This window comes from Mytilus galloprovincialis, chromosome 3 (genome assembly GCF_965363235.1).
Source record: "Mytilus galloprovincialis chromosome 3, xbMytGall1.hap1.1, whole genome shotgun sequence".
Classification (NCBI taxonomy): Eukaryota; Metazoa; Mollusca; class Bivalvia; order Mytilida; family Mytilidae; genus Mytilus; species Mytilus galloprovincialis.
In genome coordinates this window covers 64436169-64448790 of record NC_134840.1, presented here as the reverse complement: position 1 = coordinate 64448790, position 12622 = coordinate 64436169, and the positions used below count along the sequence as shown (strand labels likewise).

The 12622-nt window shown below is 30.6% G+C and overlaps 1 protein-coding gene across 2 annotated transcripts in view; it reads left to right on the top strand.

Moving 5' to 3' along the window:
• Window positions 1–274: 274 nt before the first annotated feature.
• Window positions 275–12622, top strand: part of LOC143068630 (uncharacterized) — a 28806-nt gene continuing 16458 nt past the window's right edge. The window contains exon 1 of one of the 2 annotated variants that reach the window (XM_076242845.1): window positions 275–458. In XM_076242845.1, the coding sequence (XP_076098960.1) occupies window positions 363–458 (96 nt within the window). In that variant the 5' untranslated portion in view covers window positions 275–362. The remainder of the gene's footprint in view (window positions 459–12622) is intronic. The other variant, XM_076242846.1, reaches the window with a different exon arrangement.

Genomic DNA, 12622 nt, shown 5'->3' with positions numbered 1-12622 from the left:
CTTTATTCTAGAATCAAAATAAAGTATTTATAACCTAAACGCTTAAAATGTCACTAGCTCTGACATGTAAATGATTACTTTTAAAAATAACCATTCACTATACCCTTTAATTCCTTAATGATCCTAGTTAAGTAGCTTCGATAAATGATGCTTTCTTTTGTTCGTGTCATAACTATCTCCGTGCTATTTTAGTGGTCTATCATTATTTCCCGCCAGTCAGATTACGCCGAACCGATCGATAAGTAAGTTACATCCTACCCAACCTGTATATTACCATCCACTTTGTTCATTTTGTCAATTATAACAGTAACAGAACTAGGCGAATAAAAGTTTGAGCATATCTTTTGGTAGTTTGCGATATTATGGAATTTGTAAGACTCTGTATAGTTGTTGGATGTTTTGTGACGTATGCATTGGGACAAGATGATTCAGAAGAAATAAGGAATGATTTCGTTTCGGTAACTATTACTTTTTTCTTCCTATTTTGAACTAATCTTTTTTTTTCTTTTTTTCTTCATCGAATTGTTATGATTTATGTTATTTCTATATTTTTAGTGTATGCTATTGTAGTGTGATCGTGTTCTCAGCTACGCTTTAACAAAGTTTTCAATTGCAAATGTCAAGTTGAACTTTGTTTTAGAACCCAAAGTCAATATTCTGACAAGGTTAACTTATTACATAATTTTTTGTTTGTTATTAAAACAGGACTGCAGCTGCGTCTAAAATTTAAAAAAAAAAAACTGAACCACTGATTTAAAACATTGTCATTCTGAAAAAAAAACTTTTTTAAAAACTATTATTTAGTATTATCATAGATGTACATCTATGATATTATATATATGCTGTCGTTTAAATAACTTCTGGTTCTTAGAAAAATAAAATTGCGTTAACAATAATTGTAATGTCTTTACTTTAAAAAAAAAAAAAAAAAAAAAAAAAAAAAGTCGTATGAATTTTAGTCTTCGTTGTGGATTTCTAGGAATAGAATATTGATAAATCAACAAAACAAAAAATGTTTTGATTTTATAGTCTGTGAATATAATGAAATAATTTTGAAAAATACTCTCAGTTTTGAATTATTTCAGGGATAGAAATTGATTTAGAATCAATCAATTATGTTACTTTTGTATTCATTTGGTTTTAAATTATATCTTAACAGTGTTTGAAATAAAATAACCATTAGCATTCTAACAAGCGGAGCATTCCGGTGCAGCTGCTGTGTAAAATTAAGCAAATTAGTTTACTTATAGCTTTCATTATGCTTTGTGTAAAGGTTACACGTGGATTGTTTGGTCTATTTACCAAATAATTTGTGCTTATTATTTTAAAATCCATAGATGCGAGTTTCTTTTATGTAATGCATATGAAATGTCTATTACGAAATTAACATTTTTACTTTTTCATCTTCAATAAGTTTGAATATTGGCTGCATGTTATTATGAAATTGACATATTCATCAGACCAAGTAGTATTGTAATAAAATTGAGAAAGGAAATTGGGAATGTGTCAAAGCGACAACAACCCGACCATAGAGCTGACAACAGCCGAAGCCACCAATGGGTCTTCAATATAGAGAGAAACTCCCGCACCCATAAGTTTGCTTTCTGTATTATAACTGCTGGTACTCTTTGATAAGGTATTGTTTTCGAAAGTTATTCCTTCTATTGTTTTTGTTCTTCTGTTTTTCATTTTAAACCTGTCGTTATTAAAGAGCTACGGCAAAACTTGCCCAATAAGGTGAGTATTCGGACTTTCGTGACAGTGTCGCCTTTCAAAATCGTGAGTTTTCGTGCTTGTTTATATCCCCCTCCCCTACATCACTCAAACAAATAATAGGACTACACAAAATAATCTGTGAGACTGTGATCCCTATAATTCCGTTCTATATGTGTTTTAAAGGAAATGTTCACAGCTAGAACTAATAGTCTTTCCCCCATTTCCATTCTTAATTTTATTTTAACAAAATTCTTCAGGTGGAATTTAGCCTTACAGAAATCGCAGTTTAAAATAAAATATGTACGCATATACTTTTATTTCACCCTAGCTTAACTATTTCCCGTGTGCAAGGCCTAGGGCTCGTCCGAATTTAGGACCATCATCGCCAGCAATTATTTGTTTATGTCTCATGCCTCATTTTGTTCCCAATAATTTTGAAAATTGAGCATTAATAGCATATCATTGATTGCATATATAAAATCTATCTTTATCTTTAGACAAAGGTTTTTTTTTAAATATATAACTTGACATATTACAAAAATGTTAACTAGTTACTTTGGCAAACTTCCTGTTCTTCATATTGGTTGGATTTATCATGTTGGGCTGGTTCTGTTGTCGTGTATAAAACATCTTCCTTTATTTATATTGGATCACAGATAATTATGTTACTGCAAGGATTCGTATAGTAACTTTATAATTCCTATAACCAGATTGTTAATGGCGTATAAACACTAAGTCTGTTGGAAGTGTACTCATTGGTAGTTTTAGGGTTGGATCCAAGAAATATAAAAAGGTATGGTGTAATTCCATTTAACGGATTATATAGATGCTAAAACACCATATGATTCCCGAAAAAAACATGATATGATAAATCTTTTTGGGGAGACGTACACCCTTCGCGTTCCCTGGATCCGCTACTGATTTTAATATGGTAGACGTGATTTATTTGTAAGTTTTAATTTTCTTTCAAACTGAGTTTTACAGTAATTTTATGGTGTGTTGTTATACCACTGTCCCATGTTAAGGAATGCCTGAGTATGCCTATCCGAAGTCAGTAGCATATAGTTAAGTGGCTGTCGTTTGTTGCTGTCACATTTTGTTTTGTAAATCATACAGGAAGCCGTCTGTTTTCGCGTTTGAATAGAAATACATTTTGTCTTGTCGTGTACTTTTATTGCTATCTAATAGGTAATTTGCTGTTTGTTGAAGACCGTATGGTGACATATAGTTGCTAATATGCACTCCGTTTGGTCCCCGGTGAAAAGTTGTCTTATAAGCGGTCATACCATCTCTTTCCCCTAATGGCCTATAGAATTGTACCCTTTCTCGACTATTTTTCTTCTTTCGCAAACACCATTCTTCAATATAAATTTGTTCAATGTTTCGACGTTTTGGTAAATTTTGCAGGGAAAAAATATGTTACTATCATAACAAATAACAAGTGTGATTATTTGCAATATTTTAAAGAAAACGGCTGAATTGTTTTATAAATGTTCATACTTTCATATATTTTTAACAAGAAAATTAATATTCTAATAAACTATACTGTGAAATACTAGTTTAAAATAAATTCAATATAATTATTTAAGATGTATAAAAGAAATACATGGGCGAGTTTGTTTTAAAGATACAATTATTGGTTTGTTTCGGTTTAGACATGCTACCGCCAGTCGATAACTATTTTTTATTACAATTTTAATTACGCATACAGCTGTATACATTTGTATATTTTAACTGAATGTCTAATGTAAATTGATTCCTTTAGTCCTTTAGTACAAAAAAAAACCTTTCAGCGAATCGTAAATTCCATATTATAGAGGCATGTCTATTAGTCCCGTCCGGAAGGCAATATTTAAGACCATATAAAGCATCCATTACGAAACATGGCTTTCATAGCTGACTGCACGATATGGGTATTGTTCATTGTTGAAGATCGTAAGGTGGCCAATGGTTGATTTAATTTAGTTCGTCATTTGAGCTTTGATGGATGGTTGTCTCATTGACACTCATATCTCATCTCCTTATTTTATATTAAATGGATGAACTGAATACAATATTAAGCTACATTCTTTTAATATGATGTCCTGAAAAGCAGTAAATTATTGAACTTTAATGGTAAATGGTTTCCTAGGTTTGAAATTATGAACAATTTAACATTAAAATGTCGTTGGTCGGTAATTACTTTTCGTTTAATTATTATTTTATGGTTAATACATGACACAATGCTTTCGATTTACGTACCTTACACAGACAATCTCCGTTTTTAATAATGGTTTTATTGTAAGAATATTTAGTTAGATAATTTTGAATTAACATACTTGGAACTCTAATATCCTTGGCCTCAATAAACATGTTCAACATATACAAGTATAAGTATTAAGCACGCGTCAACGTAAAAACAAAACTAAAGATAATGGGGAAAACAGGTCATATTATGAAGGAAAAAAAATTAGGGTGCACAAGTACATGAATGCATAACATGTGAACGATTTTATCGAATGATGTTTAAAATAAACACATGCTAACCTCGTCTTCTGTTGGGGTTTTTTTGCGCGATATATTTGGGGATTTTGTTTCCTGCATATTGGATGTATATCTTTTAAATTTTAGATAGAAATTAATTTTAAAAGTTTACTAACATATCATACTATCATTTTGTGTACGTAAGACTAGTCTTTATGGATTATTTTGCCAAACAAAAACACTCAAACCTGTGCTAAGGACTGTCTTAATGTGCTCTGAGGAGATGATATGTTTGGCCCGTTTTTAAGACCTTACTGGGATTTTGCGATGAAGAACAGCAATAAAAGCGCTGTTCCTTTGTTTTTGTGTGTTTGTTTGCTGTGCATGTCCTGATTTTCTGTCATGGATGGTACCTAATATCCTTAGTTTTCTTTAATATAGGACAATATTAGTTTAGCGTTTCATCTCGCGCGCCAGTATTCTGTGTCGATGCACTTAATGATTTTTTTCATTCTGGCTATTTTGTAAACGAAATATCTGTATGTAATAAATTAACGTGAAAGTCCTGTTAAAATTCACGTCTTTTTTCTCGAATCGCAAGGATTTAGGAGCTTTGCATATTGTATAGATATTTGTCTATTGTTGTAGACAACACACTGACCTGTGAAGGTCTTGTTTTTGAGCCGCTAAATTACTTTTGCATTTGATATATTTTTACCAAATGTGTATGTCGGTCAGTTTGACATATATACATACACAAAAGGGTATACTAGTCATTAAGAGCTCAACAAATCAACAACAGATAAGAGCCATAACAGTATGTCAAGCTCTGAGTCGTCTGGAGTCAAAGAGAGTTGACAATAAATTAAACAGATGATATATGTTTATATATTTATTAAATCATAATCTATTTATATTTATATATTTATAATGTATAAATATATCTATTTATTTATTAATACTTCATCGGGTACTTTAATTGTTTTGCGCATTGTTTTGATGTTTCGATCTTATCTATATCAACTAACCTTTTACATCTTATTTATTGTGAAATGTATGAAAACACTGCGGCGGAGAAAGAAAGACAAGCACATGATTTCATGGTTTTGTTATAAATATTATATATAAGTGTCAATTTATTGAAAGTTCAAAGTTAATAGAATTGGTAAATAGAGATGGAAATTCCAAATATGATTCGCTTGCTCAACTCGACAAAAACTAACAAAAAAATGAACAAAATTAGCAGCAAGAGAATAATATGTCTCATCAAACCACTTAAAGAAAATGTGTATGCTCTTAACAACCAAAATTTTATTATCTAACTGTTTTGTAAATGTATTTTTATTCCCCAATGCATTATTATTGCATGATATTTTACAGTTGCTTGATTGATTTACAAAGAGTGTAATGGATTATAAAACAAAACCATAGCAATAATAAACCTAAAAGTTTAAAAGGGAATGTTTTTCATGTGCAGATTTATAAACTGCTAGTCCGTTGATAAATGAATTAAATACCCGCAAACTAATAATCAATTAAACAGACAACACTATGACAAACAAAAAAATACCAAAAGACAAACCAACGGTTCTTTGAACACTATTCAAAGAACTAAAGATTGAACAACTGGAACCTTACAAAAGCCAGGGGAACTCGGTTGTTCCGGCAGAGTTGGCTATTTCCGGCGTCACTTTAGGTAATTATTCAACATGCACAAATTATAGGACAATAAAAGACCAGTTCAACTTACAAGCAACAGTGAATACAATTTTATCACACCAACATCCGTACAATACACAACACTGAAAAATAACAAAAAATGTATCTGCTGCATGTGGCACCAGTGGGCTTTAAAAAAATATTTTCTTCAGTTGTTAGTAAACCCGCCCTGTATAAGAGTGACTGACTTAAATCTTCTTTTTTCTTTGGTCAATTTATAATATGAATAATAAGAGATCAGGTGTATAGGTCAATGAGACAGAATCTCAACAGCGCAAAGAATTAGACCACTTCTATTGGTCAAACAGTACGTAGTAATCAGTACAATCTTATGATGGTTACTGTATGTAATTTGATATTGCTGATACAAGTGTTTTAAAAAAACTGTCGTATGTGTAATATATAGATTACAACAACAAAACAATTAATTTATAAACGTCGTTATGGTAATGTGCGCTATGCTTCAACATGAATCTTATTACCAGTTATTATTGAACTCACACACAAGAATTGAAATAAAAATATAAATATAAACATGCAGAGGTTTTAAAGATTCACGACTGTTTCTTGTGATTGATTATTTAAAAACATATATTTAAATCCAATCATTAAGGAACGATCCGTCTCCAATTTCAGACGAGTTTGCAAAAAATAGTCCTTAATAAATTCAGTCATGTACACCTACATGATGTATGATCGAAACACTAATAAAAGATATGTCTAGAAATAAACTTTGTCCTCAACGCTTCAAACGAATTATACGACAATAAGTGAAAAGATAATTGTCTTAGTTTATTGTTCTTTACAATAAATGCCATCGTTATTGATCCTATTCTTGAAAATTGGCAATTGTTACAATTATAATTAAAATTTGCAATCCATCACTTTCTTTTCAGCAAAATAAAAATGGGGATACATAAATGTTTAAAAAAGGAAAACGAGGTGGAAAAAATGAAAATGAAATGAAAACAATGCGACTTAATTTCTAAAGTAAAGACTTCATCATAACAGTGAATTGTTTTCACTAAGGTTACAAGGCAAACTTGCGCTGATCCGTCATAATCATATTTTTGTAATTCAATCTAATCTAGATACGTGTGTGTGTTCTGAATGGCAGGTTCTGTGATTTTAGCATAAACGACATTGAATATTCTGAGTGAATTTTATTTTCATTGGACAAATCAAAGTTATGTAATTAATTTTTGTTTCAGTATTCAAAACACTTTTTTTTCTTGCTCTTCTCACCTGAGTATTTTCCATGCAAGAATTTCAGGTACAATTCTCCCATTGGATTTTGGGATTTTTTTTTCTAATTAATTATTGTTACGTTGTATTTTAGTTGTAAAATACACGAATAATAGCATGCTTTTGCATCACCATGCGAATTAATGGTTGCGTTGTATTTCAGTTCTAAAACGCACAATAAAAGCACGATATCGGTACTATCGGACGACTTCATAGTTCCGTTTGATTTTAGTTGTAAAATGCACAAAAAAACATGCAATCGACTGACCATAAACTGATGGTTACGTTTACAATTAATTTGATCATTGTATTGTGGTTGTAAAATGCACTGTAAAATCATGATATCGGCATATTAATTTGATCATGCATTGTATTACATTGTGGTTGTAAAATGCACAGTTAAATCATGTTATCGCTATTTTGTGCATTTTTTCTTTGATCTTTTTTTTTTTTTTTTGTGATAATTTTTCATATGATGCTAACCGCTTGAGATGGAAAATTATCGCTAGAAACTAAGGAGGCACGTGGCTTTGCTAATGAAATTGAGATGAGATTGACAACGTCGTCATAGGTAAAATAGCGATAAACAAATTATCATTGGTGATGACCAACGATAATCTATTAAAATCGGCATATTTACGCCAATTTATTTGATCATTTGTATTGCGGTTGTAAAATTCTCAATAAAATCATGAAATCTGTATATTTACGCGAATTAATTGTACAATTGTATTGTGGTTGTAAAATGCACAACTTATGCATGCTATCGGTATATTCACTCGCATTAATTGTTACATTGTGTTCTGTTTCTAAAATTACAATTAAAGCATGCCAAATTAATTGATAAATTTCATTTTGCTCGAAAAATGCGTGTGATAAAAGCACGCAGTCAGCATATGCGAAATAAAGATATGTTCATAACAATAACTGTACTCAGAAACTTATTGCAAAATTTTTTAAACTTATATTATCGATAAATTTAGCTGATTTAAAAAAATTAAATAAGCTGTATAAGAACTTAGAACCCCTTATTTGTTACGTTGTACCTTGGTTATAAAATGCACAATAAATGCATGTTATCGGAATATTCATGCGATTTCAAATCAGATCCAGTATTTTGTCCCCGCTATAGCAAAGATCTTAATCTTTTAAACTTTCTGCCAATACAGTTGATTGGTACATATATGTAAATATATGTATACTATTATGTCAATATCAGGAAAATATCAAGTTTTATTTATGAAGCTTAGAAACTGAGGAAGGACCGGGTTTACAGTTTTTTTTTCAAATCGAGAGTGTATATATATTCGGACATCATACCAATGCTACAGCAATGTACATGAAAATCGCAACTAAAACATATAATTTTCTTCTCAAAATGAGCCTTTGTGTGTTTGGTATGCTGTTGCTTATATCGATTTCAGTGACATTATAATATTTCAAAAAATGACATTTTTTACATATTAAATAATTTCGTTGTTTTCTATTACAAAAAATGAAAATTCCTAAAGCAAGATATCGTTAAAAGTAATTATATATTCTGTATTTATCATATTTCCTAACTATAAGGTCAAATTGCGTCCTAAATGATTGAACTCTACAATATTGTGTTAACTATAATATCTCGAGTGGTGTCTCACCCAAGTTAACGCCTTCATCGTTCTATCAAGTACTTATAAACGTTTCCATATATAAACTAGGAAGAAATGCAATAATTGATAAAAGCAGCATTTATTGCCAATGACTTCTATAATAAGCAATTTATACATCAGTTTACATTTGCGTTGTGTTAGATCTTGTATTGATGTCTTTACTCGTTGTTTTTGAATTTTCCACCAATATTGGAAACAACGTAATTTGAGGGAATTATTAGGAGTCAATTGTTCCTTTCAGTCATGCTATACATTTTGTTAATCATGAATTAATTACCATTTACCCTGATTATTTGTAGATTCAGATTCAGATTCAATATTTTATTATAGTCTCACCACATACAAACATAAAATGAGATTCACATACATAGATTTAAAACATTAAAACATTTGCATTGCATGTACCAATCTTAAAAAGATTTATGAGAGACTTTTAAGATATACTATATACATATAAACTTATTTTTACATCATCATCATCATTTATTTGTATTTATCAAACCGATTCAGGACAATATTGGCGGTAAAACAATTAATGATTTATAAATAACAAACTCAGTAAGTAAGTTCTATAATAGATACACAACTGATGGTTTCATTCATACTATCATAGAATAAAGATGCCATAGAGATTCAACGTAACAACTTATGATAGATACTATAACAATGCACAATAGATATCAAAAGTACCAGGATTATAATGTAGTAGGCCAGACACGAGTTTTGTCTACATAAGACTCATTAGTGACTCTCATATCAAAATAGTTATAAAGCCAAACAATACAAAGTTGAAGAGCATAGAGGATCCAAACGAGACAACATTTTATCATGCTTTTCTATATGAGATTGCTGGGAGACCTCATTAAAAATCATTAAAATCTACACTTTTAAACTAACTACTAGTATAATATCTCGGTTTCAATTAAATACACCCAATAGGAAAAAATAAGTATGCGTGTATTAGATAACCTTGGTTGTATTAGACAACACTTTTAGGAAATTTGGTCTTGTACTAGTTAACTTCGTACTTTATTTTGGCCTTTTTAACTTTTTTTTTTATTCAAGCGTCATGAATGAGTCTTTTGTAGATGAAATGCGAGTCTGACGCAAATAATAAAGAAGTATTATCCTGTAATACAATTTACACACTTTTATAAGTCTTATTCATATTCTCTTTTAGACAAACAAATGATTTTAAAAACGTTATTTGTTTTGTTTACCTCTTTTCACTTGAAACTCGCATTGACATCGTCTTTAAGGATAAACTCAAAATTTATGTTTTGATAATCACATATACCATTGATATTCATAGATAAATTTTAAGTTTCGCATTATATACCTTTTAACTGTTAAACGGAGCGAGATCTATGCTTGTATTTCAACGCATTTGTACGACTTTGCCCCCCGCAGAGCTATAGAAAAACAGTACATTAACGGGTGTTACACGGACTCTTTTTAGATGATACACGGACTCTTTTTAGTTGTTACACGGACACTTTTTATGAATAGAATCACTCGTGCATGATCAGTGAGTTCATGGGCACTTTAACTTTCAATTAGATTCGAACTTTTTGGTTCACCGACTTATTTCCTGTCTTTTTATTGAACAAAATATTTACGTTAGCATCAATATCTTTTTTCAAACATTTCCAGTAAAATACTATTCATATCAGTACACTAAGGGATTAGACATTTAACTTCAAAAGGGGGGGTATGGTTTCTCCTAAAAAGATATTTTGATCCCAAATTTTACGAGAAAAAATTATTATGGTCAAGCAGATGACAAATTACTGTTTTGTATGATTCCTGATTTTCCGAATACCGTAAATAGTGCTAATTTAAACAAAAAAAATTGGGTGATAGCGTTGAAAAGTATATAGTTAGTATACTCAAAAAAGAACATACCGCCCACTTTATGAAGCAAAATATTAGGTCGATAAATGTTTTCTTCAATATATGGACATGAATAGTATTTTGGACAACACTGAGAGTAAAGAAATGATGATACTGACGTGTATATTTCAATAAAAATAAGACAGGAAATAAATAAATAAAAATCAAATCTTATCAAAAGATAAAATCCCTATCAACTCACCAATGCACGATTGATCATATAAACAAAAAGTGTTCATGTAATACACGTCCAAATAAGCAGCAAATCTAGAAGAAAATCATTCAACTTATGTCATCAATCGGTATAAGCTGCGATTGGATCATAATGTAACACGTGTTTAATCCCGATCAAAACTTGCAGATCTAGAGACGAGCATGAATTTTAAAAAAAATTAAAATATATGCCTGAATTTATATAATATTAAGACAAAATCCATTTTTTCATTCACTAATGAACTAGGAAATTCATTCTTTTGATACATTTATATTGTTATCGAATTTATATCAGTGGCGGATCCAGGTCCAAATCCAGGACAAATAAGGGGGCAACTTTATGTCCCCATTTAAATGCATTGATAATAAAAAAGGGTTGTTCCAACACAGGGAACCCCCACCACTGAATGTTATATTCATGCATTTGGCAACAAACGCGCGATTTTTACGATTTTTTTAAGGGGGGGATTGGGGGGAATGTAATGGCACATTCTGCATTTTTTCATCAAAAATAAAGATCACAGCCTGTTTATTTTAAAATGAATTAGCCCCCCCCCCCCCTTTCCCGCTTTCTGTTTCATCCATTCATCATATACTTTTTTACGAAGTTGCATTCTAAAAAGTCTTAAATGTGTACAACATTCATCTTTTACTTCAAATGGTTCTTTTTTTTTATCAAATTATAAGATTCTCGGTTGAAGGGAAATGAAAAAAATAAAGGAGTTTATACTGTAACTTACATTTACTGCTTTATGGCTATCTAAGTTTCTCAAATGTTTAGTCTTGTAAAATATATTATTACTTTCTTGAAACGTCGTACAACTCAGATAAAAAAACAAAAGTAACAAAAGAAACAGGCCGGTAACAACCAGCCGAATAGTTTTTTCTGCACTTGTAGTCAGGTCAAGGTCCTCGGCTATCGCCTCGGACCTTGACCTGACTACTCGTGCAGAAAAACTACCCGGCAACGGTTGTTACCGGCCTGTTTCTTTGTTACCTTTGTATTTTATCTAATACATGAAGACGAGAAAAAAAGGGGGGGGTTTATCTACAAGACTTTATAACTTGTTTATCATAAACGTGTGTCAAATGATCTACTTTTAATACATAATTCGCAAATCAAACCCCTATTATGAGTTAGGAATTTCCGAAATGCTTTCCATTACACATGTTGTATCAATGTTTTAATATTTTATGTTCCGAGCGTTTCTTAAATCTGATTTAATTTTCGAAGATAAGACAGATTGAAGCTGTAATTATTTCAGATTTTACAACACAAATTTTGTACAGGAAAACCAATTTGCTTCATAATAACAGAAATCTTTAACAAAAATAAGGTATATTCAAAACAATACAACACGCTATCGTATTAATGGATTCTTTTAGTTACTTAAAGCAACCTTTAATCTATATTTCACTATATCTGATATGAATTCTTCTCGTTTTACAAACTCTTATATCGGTGCTCGTAGTTTTAACCTGTTTTCTTACAGCAAAGCAACAGTCAGTGCATAAAGACACGGATTTTGTACAATGTCCAGAAAAAACCTGTACACAAATTCATTGCAAAAAGACGAAAAAAATCTATGAATTTACGAATATTTGTTTATCTATAGAAAAGCTAAATGGTAAAATTTAAATGATATTCCAAAACTTGTTAGATTTATAATCAACATATATGTGATATAATTCATTTCTAAAGTTTATCCTTGCTGTAGAAG